The sequence below is a fragment of the Danio rerio genome, chromosome 6 (genome assembly GCF_049306965.1).
Source record: "Danio rerio strain Tuebingen ecotype United States chromosome 6, GRCz12tu, whole genome shotgun sequence".
NCBI lineage: Eukaryota > Metazoa > Chordata > Actinopteri > Cypriniformes > Danionidae > Danio > Danio rerio.
This window is the reverse complement of record NC_133181.1, coordinates 29,052,501-29,075,000: the sequence shown is the minus strand read 5'-3', so window position 1 is coordinate 29,075,000 and position 22,500 is coordinate 29,052,501. Positions and strand designations below refer to the sequence as shown.

Genomic DNA, 22,500 nt, shown 5'->3' with positions numbered 1-22,500 from the left:
TTAATTTGGAATGTTCCAAGAACGTTGAAATGTCCAGTTTGCTTAATGTTGCTAGAACGTTTTTTATGGTTTGTACAACATTGTTAAAACGTTCTTAAAACCTAAATTTCTACCAAAATATAACGTTCTAAGAACGTTTACTTAAAACGTTTCTAGAACGTTGAAATGTCCAGTTTGCTTAATGTTGCTAGAATGTTTTTTATGGTTGGGATAATGTTGTTATAACGTTCTTAAAAACCTAAATTTACACCAAAATATAATGTTCTAAGAACGTTTATTTGGAATGTTTTTAGAACGTTGAAATGTCCAGTTTTCTTAATGTTGCTAGAACGTTTTTGGATGGTTAGGATAACAATGTTACAACGTTCTTAAAACTTAAATTTCCACCAAAATATAACGTTCTCAGAATGTTTACTTGGAATGTTACAAGAACGTTGAAATGTCCAGTTTGCTTAATGTTGCTAGAACATTTTTTGATGGTTAAGATAACAATGTTACAACGTTCTTAAAACCTAAATTTCCACCAAAATATAACGTTCTCAGAACGTTTACTTGGAATGTTACAAGAACGTTGAAATGTCCAGTTTGCTTAATGTTGCTAGAACGTTTTTTTTTTATGGTTAGGATAACATTTTTGCAACATTTTCCAAACTAAAATTCTACCCAAAAATAATGTTCTAAGAACGTTTATTTGGAACGTTCCAAGAACGTTGAAATGTCCAGTTTGCCTGACGTTGCTAAAAAGTTTTTTATTAATAGCATAATGTTCTTACGTTTTCAAAACCTAAATTTCCACCAATTATTGGAACGTTCCAAGAATGTTGAAATGTCTAGTTTGCTTGACATTGCTAAAACGTTTTTCTATGGTTAGAATAACGTTCTCAAAACCTAAATTTTCGCCAAATTACAACGTTCTAAATTTAGTTTTTTAATGTTACAATAACTTTGAAATACCCAGTTTACTTAACATTGTAAGAATGTTTTTTATGGTTTGAATAACATTCTTACAGGGCTCTAAATAATCTAAATTTCAACCAAAATTTAACTTTTTAAGAATGTCTTTTTTAAATGTTCAGAGAACGTTGAAATGTCCAGTTTGCTTAACGTTGCTAGAACGTTTTTATGGTTAGCATAACATTCTTACAACGTTGTAAAAACCTACAATTCAGTTAAAATATATCATTCTAAGAACGTTAAAATGGCCACATTCTTTAAAAGTTAATTTAAGGTCAGAACATTTTTTTCTGAGATTCTCTGAACTCTTCAACCATTCTAATAACAGGTAACAATAATATAAATTACAAAAATGATGTAAACTCTAACTTAACCCATAAGAATTAATAATGTTGGTTCTTACTGTTGTTATTTTGTGGCATTTTGGTTGATCAAATCTTGTACCAAATCTTTGAACCATTCTTTTTAAATCTGGCATTTAAATTAAGCATTAAGGTCACATTTTTGGAGAAATTGATAGTTCTGTATTTAAGGCCAAATATAATCACTTTATTTAATTATTTTAAAATACTAGATACATTTATGATTTACAGTACATTTGCACTTTAATTTTCATTACAATTAATGTTAATTACAATAGAACATTAAGCAATTCTATTTACATCAAATAAGTGGAAATAGAATTCACAATGAAATTACAGAAAACTATACACAACAACAAAAAATTAAAACAAAAGACAATAAACCAGAAAATATAAAAACAATTGACTTCAAAGTTAACAGCAGTATCATAGAGAAAGGTATTGCCAGAGCCAATACTAGATTATCAAGGTGAGCCAATCAAATGCAAAAATTGCTTGAACATTCTTTGTATTTGAATCTGTAAAAATCAATGTATTTTATTTGTTGTGATTGTGGACTTGTGTTAACTTTTGACTATACAAAGCTGTTACAGCCTACGTGAAGTTAACTTCACTGACCAACCCATCTAATTTGATTAAATATGTCACCTGAATCACCCTAAAAAAGCTGAGATAGTAATCCCTCATCAACAAACAGTTGATACAGTACAATAATTTTTTATTATGATTATGGACTCGTGTCAACTGGGATCACGTTAACTTGTGCTTTATACCCATCGGCTGATTGATGCATCTGTTGTGCTTAGCATTACTGGAGCAAAACTGAGCACCTGTGACAATGAAACGTAGACAATATTTCAGTAAATCATAAAGAAAATATTAAGAGCAGAATGTATGATTTGATTCTCTCTCACAAACACATGTTATACCTTGACATGTTTAGGCCTATTTGACTATTATTATAGCATATAACTTAAATCATGTTATAACAGTAATAGCAGTTTGTTATTAAGTATTATTAGTATAATTAAAATTGCATGTTTAAGTTGATGCTGTTATTGCCAGGGGTCCTACCATGATGGTCCATAATAGTGGATGCAAGACTATTATCACCTAGTCTTTAAATTTTGCAATTACACTGTGGTCTTAAAATATTTTTCACATTAAGTGTCAATTCACCCAGAAACATGAATTTTGTTGTTACTCTCTTGTATCATTACAATTCCCAGAGACCTGTTCATCTTCAGAACACAAACTAGGATGAAATATGAGAGCTCCTCATCCTCCAGAGACAGCTATGGTCTTGAGACAGTCAAAGTAGGGCTGTGACAGTAACAGATTTTTTGTTACAGTGGTGATAAAGCAAGAAATCAAGCAGTATGTCGGATAACATTACATATAGAGCTGCACAATTAATCAAAAAAAGATTGCGATCTTGATTCGACCCCCTAGATCAGGGGTCACCAATCCTGGTCCTGGAGGGCCGATGTCCCTGCAGGGTTTAGCTCCAACTTGCCTCAACACACCTGCCTGGATTTTTTCAAGTATACCTAGCAAGAACTTGATTAGCTTGTTCAGGTGTGTTTGATTAGGGTTGGAGCTAAAATCTGCAGGACACCGGCCCTCCAGGAACAAGTTTGGTGACCACTGCCCTAGATGATCATAATACAACATTTCTACAATTCTACAATTTCTACAATTAGAGAAGCAAAGGCGGCCGCACAAGTCTTCAACATCAGAATTATGAATAGTTCTATTCTGATGTCATCATTTTACTGTGCATTAATGACCAGGACAAATGTAAAGTCTATTCAAGTCCACCTTTCAAAGTCTATTTAAAATTTATTCAAAACCAACAGTAGACCTACACATATTATTATTGTCTTTATACCATATGTTTGAGGAATAACAATAATAATAGCCCACTCATACTAATCTTTATTTGACATCTATAGAATCATGAGAAAATCTTGATCTTTATTTTAAGCAAAAAATCATGATTTTCATTTTAGCCAGAATCATGCAGCTCTACCTACATAGGCCTATATATAGGTGTTAACATTTGTCCGCAACCCTTTTAATCGATAGACCTTATCAATGACCAATTAAGCATGGACATTTAAAGGGGAAATGAAGCACTCAGTCAAGTTTACATTTTGTAATTTGATTTCCACTTTAAAGAAAATATATTAAACAAACTCTATTAATGTAACCATTTAGCAGAAAATGGCATGTTTTACTATAGAATTGAGACCTAGGGCGCCGCCATCTTGGAATATCGCTGTGTCTGACGTCATGAGGATGGTTCTGTTAACTCAGCTGAACAGATACAGTGGAAGTAAAGGACTGAACACGGAGGCTGGACAGCCTAATTTAACCCAATGCATAATGTTGTAGATGTGGAGCTGGTGCAAATACAGAGGCAACCCTGTGATGTCAGACACAGCGACATTCCAAAATGGCGGCTTCCTAGGTCTAAAATCTATAGTAAAACATGCTGTTTTCTGCTAAATGGTTACATTTATTGAGTTTGTTAGTTATATTTCCATTAAAGTGGAATCCAACATACAAAATAATTTTAACTTGACTGAGTGCTTCATTTCCCCTTTAAAGGATGTTATGCTTTGTGCTGTAAGACACGCATCCAAGACTTTGTACATTAAAGTAATAATAATCAAGTGTGCATTTACTTTACCTTATAGAGTCACTTTCTTGATATTGAATACCGGATCAATGGATGATTTTGTTATAAACAGTGAAATTATAGACAATTAACAACATTTTTTTAAAAAGTTAACAAAAATGTATTATTCAAAACGGAATATTTCACTTTATTTTATTTTTTATTTTATCATATTGTAATTGTACTTAGCAAACCAGTTTTTGTTGTGCTGCGGAAAAATAGCAGACCCAGCACACTTCACTTCACTTCAAATGTTATTCGTTCATATTGTTTATTTTGTAGATAACTGACCAACAAAAAAATACATTAAAATTACATAAAAATTAAATAGTACCAAACAAAAATTGTTCCAAAAATGTTTTTCCCGACAAAAATACACAACTGTGCAGTGTTTGTTTCGCTCCTAGGAAAATAAGGATTTAATTAATGCTCCACTGTAACTGTTGCATCACAAACCTCTGTGATATATAATGGCTACATTTTGTATAAACTTATTTATACAAAATTATCATATGCTATAGCCTACATTAAATAAGTCAACATATATGCAATTTGTTGTCCCTCATCACCGCAGGTACTGCATGAGCGTCTGTTTATAGCTTCTGTAAAAAATTTTTTTAAAAAGACCTACAATTGACCAGCCTTTTAACAGAGCCTATATTGATATTGTGATATTTCTGTGCCAGTTTGACACCAGACTAAACTAAGGAAAATTTATCTAATTCAAAACACTGAACTCACGTCACCTGAACTCACCACGAGTGAGACGGAGAAAATTAAAGTGCAGCACTGAGGTAAAATCAGATTCTTTAGTCATAACCTTCAAAATAACTTGTATTAAAAATGTTGATAGAGGTCGGTGATATAAGCATTATGACGGAGCATTACAAACGCTTATTTTCCATGGAGCAATTGATTTGAGTTAGGCCTGCTATATTTATTTTACGAGGAAAAAAACTAAGTACAAAAAAATTGCCTATGTCGGTTATTAAAAAGGTTTCAGTCAGTTTTTGTTTTGTAATCTAAATTTTTAATTTAAGTAAAAAATATTTAGGGCAGGCCTTTTATTCTATTTATTTAATGTATTCTGTTTTTCTATACACTCCTGAAAGTTTCATCACATCACATTATCACAGGGCTGTGATGATGGTAATAATCACATTATAGTGGTTGACTTCTCATTATGGCGGTTATGCGGTTACCTTCACACCCCTAAGTCAAGGCCCAGATAAGGCACAAAAAATTTTGTGACTTTAGTGGTTCAACTGTGAGCATACCAAGCTCTAACAACACTTTAGTGAGGGAAAACAAAACGGTAAATACTAATTTGTTTGCCTACATCTCTCTTGCATCAGATCAGGGTTTGTGTTTACTACGAGTAGCAAGCGCACACCCTAACCTGTTGTGTCAGAGGCAAACAAGTTGCTTTTACGGTATTTTTGATGCACAAATGTGTTCTTTGAGCTTTGTATGATTACAGTTGAACTACTGAAGATAAATGCAATGTTTTGACAAAGTTTTTAGTTAGACTTTGAAGATCTTGGGACCATTGCTGTATATGGAGAAAGAGGGAGCTATACCTTCATGGCAAATGAGACAAATATCCCATCAAAACAACTAAAACGAGCACAAACCAATATTTCGTTTGGAGAGAGAAGGGAAAACAAAAACACTTTTGCAAATCCTAAAAATAACTTTTTTTCTTTTTTGACTTAAACTTTGACAAATGTACTGGACCTGTAACACATACATCACAATGCTTTATAACCACAAATTTCACTGTTGTTGTTTTGCTCCAGTAATACCTTCAAGGAACAGCATAGTAGTCAGGCAGCCATACAAAAGTAGAGATTGGTGTGGTGTAGAAGAACTGCAATGGATGTCTGTCCAGGCTGACACTGATTTGGACCATCGGTATGTTCTTGATGCCCTCAACTCAAGCTTCCAGAAAACCTGCAATAAATGAAATTACCAATTACACCTGGTATCTGCTATATGCAAAGTTAAATTCAAACATTTATTTTTAACTCAAGCCATATTTTTCTGATAATATTGTCACATTTAATCTATTTGAATAATTTTGAAATCTAAATATTCCCAATTCATTGATCTTGTTAGGGTTTCATTTACATTTCATTTTAACAAGATTAATGAAGCAAAAAATATCTATTTTTAATTGCACGCACATACAAACCACACCCAATTAGGTACTGCTATGAGTAAACTGCTGTAATCCGAGAGGAATGAAGACATGGAGGAAAACAAAGAACATACCAGAACATAGTATAATTGTCAATAAACAAACAAGGACAAAAACTGGTTTGTGAACACTGGCAATTATAAACAGAACATTACCAACCAAAGCAAAAAGAATCTTGACAAAAAAAGTAACTTAGCAAACTTACACATGGGCAAAGCTTTTTCCATTCAATGCTGCGTAGTGCACCTCTGGTTAGGAGTACATCTTTAAAAGTAAAAGTTAACAACAACAACAAAGATAATGTTTAAAACAAAGATAATGGTTATAACATTGCTCAGCCAAATATAACATTATTTTTTTGTTTTGCAATGTGTAGCCAGATTTTTTTAGGCTAATTCCTAGTTATACATGAAATTTATTAAGATGAATTTGCAACAAGCAAACAAAAAAAGGTTAAGAAGAAAATATATTAACTGTAAGAGACTAAGTGAAAAAATAGGTGTAACATCGTCAGAAAGTCTTTAGCAACCACGTAGAATAGTAAATAGTGAGTAAATTTTCATTTTTGGGTGAACTATCCCATTAAGTTTTGAAAACACGAGTAACTTTAACAGTCTTGCAGATATCAATTATATAGACCTTTTCACAAGATGGAGATGATGCATTTCAATTGTCACCAGCATCTTAAATCCTCAAAAGTTTTTAATATTTAGATTTTTAACATAGCATGTTAATTTATTTGTTTGTTTTAATGCCATATTTGCTTTAGATAGAGAAGGGAAGACCTAAAAAAATAATTTAAAAAATTTATAAAAAAGTTTAACATCATATGTACTGGACCTGGTACAGTATATCACTATTCTTTATGAACACAAATTTCCTTGTAACAAGTGCTGTTTTGCTCCATACCTTTAGAGAACACAGTAGTAGTCAGGCAACTACAACAGCATTCTTGTAAGTCCAATCGGACACTGGTTTGGGCCCTCGGTATGTTCTTGATGCCCTCAACTCGAGCTACCAAATAATACAGAAATTTAAAAGCCATTACACCTGGTATCTGCTATTATACAGTGTATTTCCAACATTCATTTTAACTTAATCCATACATGTAACGTTACTATAATATTGTTACATACAGTGTAGCATAACATCAAAACAAATTATCAATAATAATATAATATCACACAACATAGCATATCAATTACTAAACAAAGATGGTTTTTGCACACAGGCTATTAGAAAGAGAGTATTACGTTACCAACTAACGTTAAAACATTGAGAATTTTTTAACAGATAATTAAAGGTAACAAACGTTATGTTAACTTGGCAAACTTACATATGGGCTTAGCCATTTCACCTGTACATTAGCACGTCCCTGGAGTACATCTCTAAAAGTAAAAAGAAACACAAATAACAGTGAAACGACCGCAGTTCACTTTATTTATTGGCTATGAAAAAGATTGTTTATAACATTTCTCAGTAACGTAAACTTTCAAACGTGTTTCTCATAGTTAGCCGCGATGTGAAGCCAGATTTTTAGGCTACTTCCAAGCCATAAATGTAGATGCCAATTAAAACCGTTAAAAGCACTAAATTAGACTAACGTTAACGTTAAACATGTAAGTTACATCGTGTCCTTAAACATGTATCTCAAGCTGATGTGCGTCACAGGAGCGCGCGCAAACAAGACGAAAAAAAAAACAAGCTGGAAAGTATTAAATGCTTCAAGATTCGAAACACACCTTAGAATTCACGTTTCACATTATTTGTGAGTAAAACTAAATAAGCAGAATAAATAAAACATATAAAGCATCGAAAAATGTTCTTACCTCTGAATTCCGTTGCACTGGTGTCCGTTACGATTCAAACTTTAAATGAGGCAGGTTGCGCGGCTGCGTGCGCGACTGCGCGCGCCCAGTCCTCCAACGGTACTATGGTAACCACCAAAACTAAACCAGAACCAAAGAGCTTGCCAGAACTAAACACTAGTTTAACGGGGCAATTCGATTGGTGACTGACAGATATGTAGTTACAGTCAAAAATAAACATTAAACTTAATTTGTTTTTTTCTAAAAAAAATAAATAATAAATTACTAATTTTCATGCCATTTAAAATCTGTATTGATCTTCTTTCAAATAATTTTGAAAATGTTGGTAGGACTTGTTGTAAGAACATTATTTATCCACATTATAAGAACTTTCAAGTACAACAGAGATGAGCAAAAGTACATTGAAATATATTTTAAAATAAATAAAGTATCAAATACATAAATTTTATGTGTTTCAAAATAAAATACTTTATGGGACATTCTAGCTGAAATTTACATTATATGTTACTGAAATAAAAACATAAATACAGTGAATTCATTCATTCATTTTCTTTTCGGCTTAGTCCCTTTATTAATCTGGAGTCGCCACAGCGGAATGAACCGCCACATTATCCAGAATACACCAACACAGGGAGAACATGCAAACTCCACACATAAATGCCAAATGACCCAGTCGAGGCTTGAACCATCACCTTCTTGCTGTGAGGCGACAGCATACTGCCCCACCCCGACGCCTCTAAATAAAGTGAATAAGTATTTCATCAGAAATATTTTTAAAATGGCCTGATGGTTGATTTCTGTGAGTTGTTCTGTAAAGGAATATGTCAGTCATTTGGTTCTCAGATTTTTTTTCTTTATTAAAACACTTTACAAATGTACAAACCCTGTAGTCCTTGTCCTCAGCCCAATTGAATCTACAGCTTTAATAATTATGTTTTGCTAAAAACTTATTTAAAGCAAATAGCCAGTTTAAGTTGCTCTCATTCACATCAGTTGATTAAAAAAACACGAAACTATAAATAAATTCTACAAATAAATATTACAAATATATTATACAAATAATTTATAATTGTTCCCATGTTTCTGTCAGTCCTGTCACATTTGCATTAAATTTATCATAAAATGCATGCAATACACCTTTAACTTTGAAGTGACATAATTTGACGGAAGAGAAGCTGACAGTGATCAAGGACGCATTCTATCATTGAATTGTATGATTTTATGCTTGCTTTTGTGTGATTTTTTGAAGACAACAAGCTTAAAGGTCAGGCCCTGTCACATTTTTTATTAGTGAAAATGTTTCTGGTAGATTGTCTCATATATATATATTTTTTTTTAATATAACAAAATACTTTTTTAAAGGTAGCAGGAACTTTCTTTGCAAACCTTTTATTAATAAGCCTATTGGATCAATCCCTTCACCATTAAACTGTTTGATAACAACAAATTTTCTCTGCCACTTCGTCCACCTATAGGGGAAGTTGTGGCCTTATGGTTAGTGAGCTGGACTTGTAACCTAAAAGTAACTGTGTTTCTCTTTGAGTTCAGTATACATTTTGCAAGACTTTTCATACAGAAAGTCCTGTTTTGAAGATGATCATTCATTAATTTTCTTTTTTTAACTTAGTCCCTTCATTAATCAGGGATCGCCACGTACAGCGGAATGTATATGTTTTATGCAGAGGATGCCCTTCCAGCCACAACCTTACACTGGGAAACACTCATACACTCTTGCATTTACACACACACTACGGCCAATGATTTTATCTTCATTAACCAGACAGTGCACCTGTAGGTGAAATGTCATTTGAAACATTGTATCGTCAGTGTAGGACTTATTTTAATGTTGTTTGTCTTATTTATTTGCCATCTGCTGTACATCAGCAATCTATCTATCATGTGTACAGTATACTCATTCTCCAAAGATTTTTTATTCAGATCTTCTTTAACTAGAACTGTCTCAGGCTCAGGTTCACACAGCAAGGAGTGCTGAATGCAGATTTTTTTCAGATCTGATTTTTTGCATAACTGTCCACATTGTTTTTTATAAATGTGCCCAGTATCAGATTTCCAGTGTGAACAGATCATGGTGCTAAACTGACCTGTATGCACAGCACATAAAATGTGTATAGCGTATGAATATAAAGCACAATGTCAGATATTGACTGATTGATGTTCTGAAGCTCCAAATCCTGTTTTTAAGATATTTATTATTCCATCTAATTTCTTAAGCAAAGATGCTGAATTGTACACTATACAGCCATTATCTCTGGTCTTAGCATTGCTCACCTGCTATTTTCAATGTGTGCTGACTTGCTCCTGAATATACCCTTGCCATTTGTCTGTTACTTTCTTTAAGCATAATTTCCATTCATACTTGAATCATTGACCACCATCTAAAAATAGAAGGTGATTTAGAAGGTGATTCTTCTGATTTCAAGCTTATAGGCAAGTGATCAGAGGCCTCCTTTTTAAAATGTAATCATGTACTGTAAACATCTTGCAAAGTATTTTACGGTATTTTGAAATGACAAAAATACAAGACACTGAAGTATTTCGATACACAATTTTATGCCCATCCCTGTGAACAAATAACTTCATGAAGAAGTTCCAAGAACTTTGTTCTAAGATTATCTTCCATCAACATTATGACAAAGTTCATTCATTCATTTTCTTTTCAGCTTAGTCCCTTTATTGATGCGGGGTCTCAACAGCGGAATGAACTGCCAACTTATCCAGCACATGTTTTACGCAGCGGATGCCCTTCCAGCTGCAACCCATCTCTGGGAAACATCCATACACACTCATTTACACTCATACACTATGGTCAATTTAGTGCATCAATTCCCCTATAGCGCATGTGTTTGAACTGTGGGGGAAACTGGAGCACCTGGAGGAAACCCACACGAATGCTGGGAGAACAAGCAAACTGCACACAGAAACACCAACTGACCTAGTCGAGGCTCGAACCAGCAACCTTCTTGCTGTGAGACGACAGCAATTCCTACTGCGCCACCACGTCGCACCCCATGATTAAGTTCAAGCACAAATAACGCCCTGAAGACATCCTCCATGAACTTTGTTCTAAAAAAGTTTATGAACATTCTGACAACTTTCAAGTACGAATAACGTCCTGAGGAAATTTCAAGAACTTTGTGCCAAGAACGTTTTTTATCAACATTGTGACAACGTTCATCAAGTACAAATAATGTTTTGAAGACGTTCCAAAAACTTTGTGCTGAGAACGTTTTTTTTTTCAACATTGTGATAACGTTCATCAAGCACTAATAACGTTCTGGAGTCGTTTCAAGAACTTTGTTCTAAGAACGTTTTCCATCAACATTATGAGAACGTTCCCCTAGTAGCAAAGAATTCTGGCCCAGATTTGGCAAAAAGCTGGCACAGCAGGCATTCATCCGGCACTGGCATACAGCCTGTGGGCCAAACATGGCCCGGGTTTGGCAGAGGTGGCACCGTTTTTAAGGCGGCACACAAGATTTGGGCCAGATGAAAAACGTAGTATTTGGCCCAGATTTAAAAATTTGATAAGTGGGCCATGTGAGTTTGGCCAGTCTTGATCCACATTTAAAATACACTAAAATCATTTTTGAGTAAAGAAAAAAAATTCTACCAATCAGGTCACTTTGAGAAAAAGCGTGCCCATAGTGTGTCTAAAGCGCATCACTCCATGGGTTTATCAATTTCATTGTAATCGTCACACACCAACCTAACTGGCCCAGTTCAGGCCCAGTTATAAGTTATTAACTTGGCTGAGACTTGGCCAAGATATGGTCTGTGTTTGGCCCTTGTCTGGAAGCCAGATTTGGTCCAGTTATGTACCGTAATTCACTGCGGCATGTGGGCCAAGCAAAACCTGATTGTGTGGGCCAGAGCTGGGCCAGAGAAATTTTGCTATGTGGGTCATTAAGTATAAATAACGTCCTGAACACGTTTCAAGAACCTTGTTCTTAGAACGTTTTTTTATCAACATTGTGACAAAATTCATCAAGTACAAATAACATTCTGAAGACGTTCCAAGAACTTCGTTCTAAGATTGTTTTCCATCAACATTATGACAATGTTTATCAAGTACAAATAACGTTCTGAAGACATTTCAAGAACTTTGTTCTAAGAACTTTTTATCAACATTGTGACAACATTCATCAAGTACAAATAACGTTCTGAAGATGTTCCAAGAACTTAGTTCTTAGAACGTTTTCATCAACATTGAGGGAACGATAATGAAGCACTAATAACGTTCTGGAGTTGTTTCAAGAACTTTGTTCTAAGAACGTTTTCCATCAACATTAAGACAACGTTTATGAAGTACAAATAACGTTCTGAAGATGTTCCAAAAACTTTGTTCTTAGAGCGTTTTTTTATCAAAATTGTGACAACATTCATCAAGTACAAATAACGTTCTGAAGACATTTCAAGAACTTTGTTCTAAAACTTTTTTATCAACATTGTGGCAACATTCATCAAGTACAAATAACGTTCTGAAGATGTTCCAAGAACTTTGTTCTAAGAACGTTATTTTATCAACAATATGACAACGTTCATGAAGTACAAATAACATTCTGAAGACGTTTCGAGAACTTTGTTCTAAAAACGTTTTCCATCAACCTTGTAAAAACGTTCATTAAGTACAAATAACGTTCTAAAAACGCTTTCCATCAACATTATGACAACGTTTATGAAGTACAAATAACGTTCTGAAGATGTTCTAAGAACTTTGTTCTTAGAATGTTCTTATCAACATTGAGGGAACGATCATGAAGTAAAAATAACGTTCTGAAGACGCTCAAAAAACTTTGTTCTAAGAACGTTATTTTATCAACAATATGACAACGTTCATGAAGTACAAATAACATACTGAAGACGTTTCGAGAACTTTGTTCTAAGAACGTTTTCCATCAACCTTATAAAAACGTTCATCAAGTACAAATAACGTTCTGAAGACGTTACGAAAACTTTGTCCTGAGAACGTTTTTCATCAACATTATGAAATGTTCATCAAGTACAAATAACGTTCTGAAGCATTTCAAGAATTTTGATCTAAAAACATTTTCTATCAACATTATGACAACGTTTATGAAGTACAAATAACGTTCTGAAGACGTTCCAAGAACTCTATTCTAAGTACGTTTTCATTCAACATTATGACAATGTTTAATGAAGTAAAAATAACGTTCTGAAGATGTTAAAAAAACTTTAATCTAAGAACGTTTTTTATCAACATTGTGGGAACGTTCAGGAAGTACAAATAACGTTCAGAAGATGATTCAAGAACTTTGTTCTAAAAACGTTTTCTATCAACATTATGACAACGTTTATGAAGTACAAATAACGTTTTGAAGATGTTCCAAGAACTTTATTCAAAGAACGTTTTTCAACAACATTATAACAACGTTTATGAATTACAAAAAACGTTCTGAAGACGTTCAAAGAACTTTGTTCTAAGAACGTTTTCCATCAACCTTATGAGAGCGTTCATCAAGTACAAATAACGTTGTAAAGACGTTTCAAGAACTTTGTTTTAAAAACGTTTTCTGTTAACATTATGACAACGTTTATGGAGTACAAATAACGTTCTGAAGACGTTTCAAGAACTTTGTTCAAAGAACGTTTTCCATCAACATCATGACAACGTTTATGAATTACAATTAACGTTCTGAAGACGTTTCGAGAACTTTGTTCTAAGAACGTTTTCCATCAACCTTATGAGAGCATTCATCAAGTACAAATAACGTTCTGAAGACGTTTCAAGAACTTTGTTCTTTAAACGTTTTCTTTCAACATTATGACAACGTTTATGAAGTACAAATAACGTTCTGAAGATGTTCCAAGAACTTTGATATAAGAACGTTTTTCATCAACATTATGACAACGTTCATAAAGTACAAATAACGTTCTGAAGACGTTTCAAGAACTTTGTTTTAAGAACGTTTTTTATCAACATTGTGGCAACATTCATCAAGAACAAATAACGTTCTGAAGACGTTTCAAGAACTTTGTTCTTTAAACGTTTTCTTTCAACATTATAACAACGTTTATGAAGTACAAATAACGTTCTTAAGATGTTCCGAAAACTTTGTTCTAAAAACGTTTTTTATTAACATTATGACAACGTTTATGAATTACAATTAACGTTCTGAAGACGTTCCAAGACCTTTGATATAAGAACGTTTTTCATCAACATGACAACGTTCATGAATTACAAATAACGTTCTGAAGACGTTCCAAGAACTTTGATATAAGAACGTTTTTCATCAACATTATGACAACGTTCATGAATTACAAAAAACGTTCTGAAGACGTTCCAAGAACTTTGATATAAGAACGTTTTTCATCAACATTATGACAACGTTCATGAATTACAAATAACGTTCTGAAGACGTTTCAAGAATTTTGTTTTAAGAACGTTTTTTATCAACATTGTAGCAACATTCATCAAGAACAAATAACGTTCTGAAGACGTTTCAAGAACTTTGTTCTAAGAACGTTTTTCATCAACCTTATGAGAGCATTCATCAAGTACAAATAACGTTCTGAAGACGTTTCAAGAACTTTGTTCTTTAAACGTTTTCTTTCAACATTATGACAACGTTTATGAAGTACAAATAACGTTCTGAAGATGTTCCAAGAACTTTAATATAAGAACATTTTTCATCAACATTATGACAACGTTCATGAAGTACAAATAACGTTCTGAAGACGTTCCAAGAACTTTATTCAAAGAACGTTTTTCATCAACATCATGGCAACGTTTATGAATTACAATTAACGTTCTGAAGACGTTTCAAGAACTTTGTTTTAAGAACGTTTTTTATCAACATTGTGGCAACATTCATCAAGAACAAATAATGTTCTGAAGACGTTTCAAGAACTTTGTTCTAAGAACGTTTTCCATCAACCTTATGAGAGCATTCATCAAGTACAAATAACGTTCTGAAGACGTTTCAAGAACTTTGTTCTTTAAACGTTTTCTTTCAACATTATGACAACGTTTATGAAGTACAAATAACGTTCTGAAGATGTTCCAAGAACTTTGATATAAGAACGTTTTTCATCAACATTATGACAACGTTCATAAAGTACAAATAACGTTCTGAAGACGTTCCAAGAACTTTATTCAAAGAACGTTTTTCATCAACATCATGACAACGTTTATGAATTACAATTAACGTTCTGAAGACGTTTCGAGAACTTTGTTTTAGGAACGTTTTCCATCAACATTATGACAACGTTTATGAATTACAATTAACGTTCTGAAGATGTTTCAAGAACTTTGTTTTAGGAACGTTTTCCATCAACATAATGACAACATTTATGAATTACAAATAACGTTCTGAAGACGTTCCAAGAACTTTGATATAAGAACGTTTTTCATCAACATTATGACAACGTTCATGAATTACAAATAACGTTCTGAAGACGTTTCAAGAATTTTGTTTTAAGAACGTTTTTTATCAACATTGTAGCAACATTCATCAAGAACAAATAATGTTCTGAAGACTTTCAAGAACTTTGTTCTAAGAACGTTTTCCATCAACCTTATGAGAGCATTCATCAAGTACAAATAACGTTCTGAAGACGTTTCAAGAACTTTGTTCTTTAAACGTTTTCTTTCAACATTATGACAACGTTTATGAAGTACAAATAACGTTCTGAAGATGTTCCAAGAACTTTGATATAAGCAAACGTTTTTCATCAACATTATGACAACGTTCATAAAGTACAAATAACGTTCTGAAGACGTTCCAAGAACTTTATTCAAAGAACGTTTTTCATCAACATCATGACAACGTTTATGAATTACAATTAACGTTCTGAAGACGTTTCAAGAACTTTGTTTTAAGAACGTTTTTTATCAACATTGTGGCAACATTCATCAAGAACAAATAACGTTCTGAAGACGTTTCAAGAACTTTGTTCTTTAAACGTTTTCTTTCAACATTATAACAACGTTTATGAAGTACAAATAACGTTCTGAAGATGTTCCGAAAACTTTGTTCTAAAAACGTTTTTTATTAACATTATGACAACGTTTATGGAGTACAAATAACGTTCTGAAGACGTTTCAAGAACTTTGTTCAAAGAACGTTTTACATCAACATCATGACAACGTTTATGAATTACAATTAACGTTCTGAAGACGTTTCGAGAACTTTGTTTTAGGAACGTTTTTCATCAACATTATGACAACGTTTATGAATTACAATTAACGTTCTGAAGATGTTTCAAGAACTTTGTTTTAGGAACGTTTTCCATCAACATAATGACAACATTTATGAATTACAAATAACGTTCTGAAGACGTTTCGAGAACTTTGATATAAGAACGTTTTTCATCAACATTATGACAACGTTGATGAATTACAAATAACGTTCTGAAGACGTTCCAAGAACTTTGATATAAGAACGTTTTTCATCAACATTATGACAACGTTCATGAATTACAAATAACGTTCTGAAGACGTTCCAAGAACTTTGATATAAGAACGTTTTTCATCAACATTATGACAACGTTCATGAATTACAAATAACGTTCTGAAGACGTTTCAAGAATTTTGTTTTAAGAACGTTTTTTATCAACATTATGACAACGTTTATGAAGTACAAATGACGTTCTGAAGACGTTCGAAGAACTTTATTCAAAGAACGTTTTTCATTAACATCATGACAACGTTTATGAATTTCAATTAACGTTCTGAAGACGTTTCGAGAACTTTGTTCTAAGAACGTTTTTTTTAACAACGTTACAAGAACGTTAACAACGTTAAGAGACTCTTCTAAAAACGTTCTATTGATAACGTTTTGTGCTAACATTTCCACAACTTTTAGAGAACGTTAGTGAATGTTCTGGGAACGTTCCCTGTTAGCTGGGACTTCATTTAGCTTTGAGTACATCATCTCTATGTCAAATGCTGTGTGCCCCAATAATTTCTGTTAATTCCCGTTGTAATTTCTGCTTCTATCAGGCTGGTGTTCTCCGGATTTCAAGCTGCACTGCTCTCGGCTGTGCTCTGAAATGGAGAGGGAGGCTGAGAGGCGGTGGAACGGTAAAGCTTGATGGATATCAAGCCGACACCACTAAGAAACACACTTCATGCTCTCCAGACGCCTTTACCATCAGCGCCTCATTGAGGATTGACACACACATGGGCTTTGCTTTATTGAAAAAAATAAAAACAAATAAAAATACAATATTAAAAAAAGTTTATTTATTTATTTATTTATTTATTCTGAAATGAAAAGAGACTGTTGTTGAGGTAAATAATAAATGCCGATTTTAATAAGTTTGCTTTTAAATTCTGTAATAAAAAGTATATTTTGTGCCCTATGTAAAATGTGTAACTACGGTTCCGAGGAATAAGATGAGAAAAAAAAATTGTTTTGCAATGTTACTACAAAATTAAAGATGCAGCAACAGACATGAAACTTTTAATTACAAAATTATTATGAATACTCAAAATCACCACTTTTGCATGCTTCAAACTCCTGCTTATGCCTGTGATCATATAGCCTAGATGAAAATCAATATATCTGTGTAAACATTCAGTTATAAAATGACCTTGGGAAAGAAAGGCTGGGCAAATAAAATAAAACAAACTATGTATACTGCATATGAAATGTATAATCCATTCAATAATACTTGCCATTCAAAAGGGGTATGATAATGCAGAAAATAAAGAAAATGCTAAACTAATAAACCCACATTTTATTAAATGAAATAACATTTATTTGAACACATACATGCGCGCTACATTTATATAATAATAGGATAAGTAGTAATAGGATAGAAACAATATATGTTCGTGAGCAAAATTACAGACAGATCTCTCTTCATGTCACGCTTGAAGGCCCCACCACGAGATATCACATATCTTATACATTTCACTTAATAATTACACCCGTGCCTCTCATATATCAAGCTCTTGCCTCGGGCTCATTAGGACCCTGATCTTTTTAAACACTTAAATTTGCATCTTAAAGGTTTTTGGTGCGCGAACCTTAACACAAAACATCGCCTTGAATTAGAAATATTTCGGTTCACACATCTGTGTCGATTTTGACAATTACAAATAAATTCGGAAGTTTATTTGTCAGATACAAAGGAGGAAGGGAGAAAGAGATCACGAGAAAGATCAGGGATAATTAACCGCAGCTTCAATGCAGAGCTTAAAATAATGCAGGTGACTTTATTGTGACCACGAGTCTAATATTTAAAAGCAATTACTTGAAATTTTAACTATTTCATAAAAAAAAATTCCCTCCATAATTCGCGCAAATATTTGTTAGGAACGTGAACATTTGAAAACAAAAAAACATCTCACAGCTCAAGGTTTTCATCTGCGTTTGATTATTTGTGGGATGTAATGATCCTATGAGCAACTGGCATTGTTTTTCAAATGCCGAATTTGCGTGGGTATGTTACCAAAGGGTCCATGGGCATGTTCTACACATGTGAGATTACAGCAGCAAAACAGGTGCAAGCCCCAACCCAGCCCGTCCCAGGAGAGCTTTGGACAATTGTTCTCATTTAGGAAATATTAGCCTGGGGGCCACTGCCTCAGACAGCGCGCTTATTTTCACTGATTTTAAAAACCGTTTGTCTTTTTATTTTCCTCTTGTTCAGACATTTCAGTAGCCTGGTGCGTTGTTTTAGTGATTGAGTGAATGATAAGATACATTTTTGTCATGTTTTCTTACCAAAATAAACTGTTAATGAACGGATAGGGGGTAGCTCCAAGGAAGTAATTATAAAGTAATAATAATAATAATAATAATAATAATAATAATAGTAGTAGTAGTAGTAGTAGTTAAATGTGTAATGTATAAAATATGTATTGTTGTTGTTGTTATTGTTGTATTGTAAGCTAAACGTCAGTTTAATCGTCAACATATTTTTCATAAATAAGGCTAAACTTTAAGTGTACACATAAAAGCGTGCTTACTATGTTTAAAATAAGAATTTGTCTTTTCTTCAGGCATCTGTCGTCTCTGAAGGATTGACGCTGGTAGATGTCAGGTTTTATTACAAAAAGGTTGAAGGTCTGTGTTTGTAGACCTTCAACTAAATGGATTTGGGGAGGGAAGAGAGTCACCTCCTTTTCCTCCCCGATCTTTGTTTGTGTTGTAATATACATATTTTGGTAGGTATTATGTGGCTTTCTCAGAGCTGATTGGGCGCTCAGGTTGGCGCGTGAACGCCCTGCGATTATGTCAGATCGCGTGCAGAGCGAACCAGCCCAGCCTTTGAACTTCACCGCTTTTGGCTCTCATTCACGCGCTTCTCCTCATTTCCCAGCCAGGTGCTTCGCGGGGCGAGAATCCTCCGAGAAAAAAAGCGAGCAAACAGATCGCGGAAACTTCGCTTCCCGTGCTGGATTTTGTGGCGCGCGTGGCTGTTCTTCTCTCAGCCGAATAGTGTCGTTTTGAAGAGTCGTCATAATTCAACTAAACGACAAACACGGAAGAATTACTGGATTTTTTTCATCTCTTCTCTCTCATTGATGCCGCTTTCCTGCTCCTCCGGCTCTCTAGAACTGGCATGATCCGAGTCTGTCTGCAGGACAGGTGAATACCATTATCTCTTCGTTGCTTGAAGAACTTTTTTGTTGTTATTTTAGTAGGGAAATTTTAAACGGACGCCGTGAACATGTCAAAACCGGCAGATCACATCAAGAGACCCATGAACGCCTTCATGGTCTGGTCAAGAGGCCAGAGAAGGAAAATGGCTCAAGAGAATCCCAAAATGCACAATTCCGAAATAAGCAAAAGACTCGGCGCCGAGTGGAAGCTGCTGTCTGAATCCGAGAAGCGACCGTACATCGACGAGGCCAAGAGGCTGAGGGCTCAGCACATGAAAGAACACCCAGACTACAAATACAGACCCAGGCGCAAACCCAAGAACCTCCTCAAGAAGGACAGGTACGTGTTTCCTCTGCCCTACCTGGGCGACACGGATCACCTGAAAGGACTTCCGGTCTCAGCCACGGACTCACTCTTAGGTTCTTCGGAAAAAGCCCGTGCGTTCCTGCCACCTACATCTGCCCCTTACTCCTTCCTCGACCCGAGCCAGTTCAGCTCCAGCGCCATTCAGAAGATGACAGAGATGCCCCACACGTTGGCCACCAGCACTTTACCTTACGCATCATCTCTGGGATACCAGAACGGTGCATTCGGGAGCCTGGGTTGCCCCAGCCAGCACACTCACACCCACCCGTCGCCAACAAACCCGGGGTACGTGGTGCCGTGTAACTGCACCGCATGGTCGGCGTCGAGTTTACAGCCGCCTGTTGCCTACATACTCTTCCCAGGTATGACCAAGAGTGGGATTGACCCGTACTCTTCAGCACACGCCGCTGCTATGTGACTCCACCACAAACAAAACAAACAATCTCCTCTTTGAAAACTTGAATACAGCAATGCATGTACATAAGAAGAGAGGAATGATCGAGACATTTATACTACTGAAGCCGGTGGACACGAACTTTTTCACCATCTACGAGAGGTTCCTCGGATCCCAGCATGGATCTTGGAATAGATGTAAGGCAGGTGCCCAGAACTGTAAGAAATGTAAATGTTCAAACGTTTATTATTATGGCTACCGAATTTGGATGCCTTTAATTTTATTTATTATGTACAATTTGATGCTATAATAATGATAATTTTGTTTGAACAGTTAATATAATTGTTATTCTCCTCATATTATTATTATTATTATTTGAAAGACTTTGATTTGCACAACTAACGGTTAGAATTTTTCTTGTACAGCCTGATGTATTTACCATTATTTTTGGCACTCTGAAATTCAAATGAAACTAGGGTTTCAAAGTGAGGAATTCAGCGTTTAATAGAATATACGGGTTATATTGTTTATCATTATAAAAACCGTCACCTAAAATTAGACAGTCTATTTAAAATTTCAAGTGAAAAAAATAATTATAATCTTTTTTTTTTCTTTTTTTTTTGGACATTTCTTTTTCTGTGGTTCAGTGCTAGTCACTCGTTCATTTGATTTCAGAAACTACAAAGTTTGAAGCGAAACAGTTCATGTTGTATTTTTTATCTGCGATGGTAACTTAAATCCTGTCATGTTTATGGAAAGGAAAATGTATCTAAAAAAGGGTGATACCTCGATTCTTTGTTCATTTGCAGAGCAAAGACATTTTGAATAAAGACAATCTGTCTTAAAAATTCATCACCTTTCTCATATTGCCTATTTAAACCAATATTGAATTGTTGTTTACTATGTTGTTGTACGGTCGTGCCAAGAGGCATGTTGGAAATAAGGTGAACCCGAACACGCGTTTAATAGTTTTTATTTATCCAGTTATACCGTGTTTTATTTCTACCTTAAAATCTACAATTTTTCTCGGGCATATAGAAGTATACAGGCCTTGCCTGCTTAGCATAAAACAGATATTTGTCGTACTCTGATTAGATATCTACAATAATTATCTTCTCAATCAGCACCGCTTAAATAATCCAGCGTTTCGGCCGTAGCAGTCTTAATAACCATCTGGCTTTTCGGCATAGATTTGAGATGAACTCTGTCAGCGCGTGGCGTTCCCGAATGCTCTTTAGGGACCCTCTGTCCAAATTAAATGGCAAAACAATTACTGTACAGAGACGCTTAGGGAAACTGAGGGCAAACATGAATTGTGATTTACTCCGAGATCCACAATAGGATGAAAATTGGACTGAAGAAGGGGTGGTGCGCGTATGAGCCATGTCATCCAGTATTACAAAACAATTTAGTATAAAACAATCGAACAAAGCGTCAGGTGCTTCTAAATGTGTGTCGATGCGGCGCCTACAAACGCGCTGTGATACATTGGAAATGACTGCAGATATTGACGCTGTCAGTTTGCATTACTTTCTTTCTTTCTTTCTTTCTTTCTTTATTTCTTTCTTTCTCTTTCTTTCTTTCTTTCTTTCTTCTCAGCTCTACAATTCTTGTGTATTTTGAGGTATTTTTGTAAACACGCGTGAGTTGTTTTCAGAGTTTAAAACTTTCTACATTGCATTCAGGTGTGTGTCGTGTCCCATAAATATGGTGATCACACTCTTTGATGTGTGTATGTTTCAGACGTTTCAGCCTTCAGGGACTCTATGGTTGTTCCACCTGTTCCACCGCTTAGATCATTCCTACACGTTGCGGACACAAACACGCTGCTATAAGTTTGAGAAAATGAATTTTTAGTCATATTTAATATTAGTTTACTAAGTATATATGTAAAATGTAATTTATAAGGTTGATCATGACTCCCGAAAACCTGTTCACTTCCCTTAATATATATATATATATATATATATATATATATATATATATATATATATATATATATATTTTTTTTTTTTTTTAAATCTAAGCTTTTATAATAATAATAATAATAATAATAATAATGATGATGATGATACATATAGGAATCAAAAAAGAATTTATAGTTAATATATTAAC

General features: G+C 34.3%; 3 protein-coding genes across 5 annotated transcripts in view; 1 reads left to right on the top strand and 2 right to left on the bottom strand.

Moving 5' to 3' along the window:
- Window positions 1-22,500, bottom strand: part of LOC141386270 (uncharacterized) — a 354,962-nt gene that overhangs the window by 193,734 nt on the left and 138,728 nt on the right. The window lies entirely within an intron of this gene.
- On the bottom strand, window positions 1,249-8,071 carry LOC141386272 (uncharacterized). 3 transcript variants are annotated; one of them, XR_012407960.1, is made up of 7 exons: window positions 8,029-8,071; window positions 7,536-7,587; window positions 7,109-7,213; window positions 6,405-6,463; window positions 6,186-6,226; window positions 5,805-5,952; window positions 1,485-2,146 (listed from the first exon to the last, which is right to left on the bottom strand). XR_012407960.1 is itself a non-coding variant. In XM_073954100.1 (6 exons), exons 2-6 carry the CDS (start codon window positions 7,549-7,551, stop codon window positions 2,067-2,069), a joined length of 408 nt encoding a protein of 135 aa, XP_073810201.1. In that variant the 5' UTR covers window positions 7,552-7,587; window positions 8,029-8,071; the 3' UTR covers window positions 1,249-2,066. The 3 variants fall into 3 exon arrangements, 1 of the variants encoding a protein (XP_073810201.1); XM_073954100.1 differs by lacking the exon at window positions 6,186-6,226 and having other exon boundaries at window positions 1,249-2,146; XR_012407959.1 differs by lacking the exon at window positions 1,485-2,146 and having other exon boundaries at window positions 4,167-5,952.
- On the top strand, window positions 19,295-21,237 carry sox14 (SRY-box transcription factor 14). Its single transcript, NM_001037680.2, has one exon. The coding sequence runs from the start codon at window positions 19,693-19,695 to the stop codon at window positions 20,407-20,409; it is 717 nt and encodes a 238-aa protein (NP_001032769.1). The 5' UTR covers window positions 19,295-19,692; the 3' UTR covers window positions 20,410-21,237.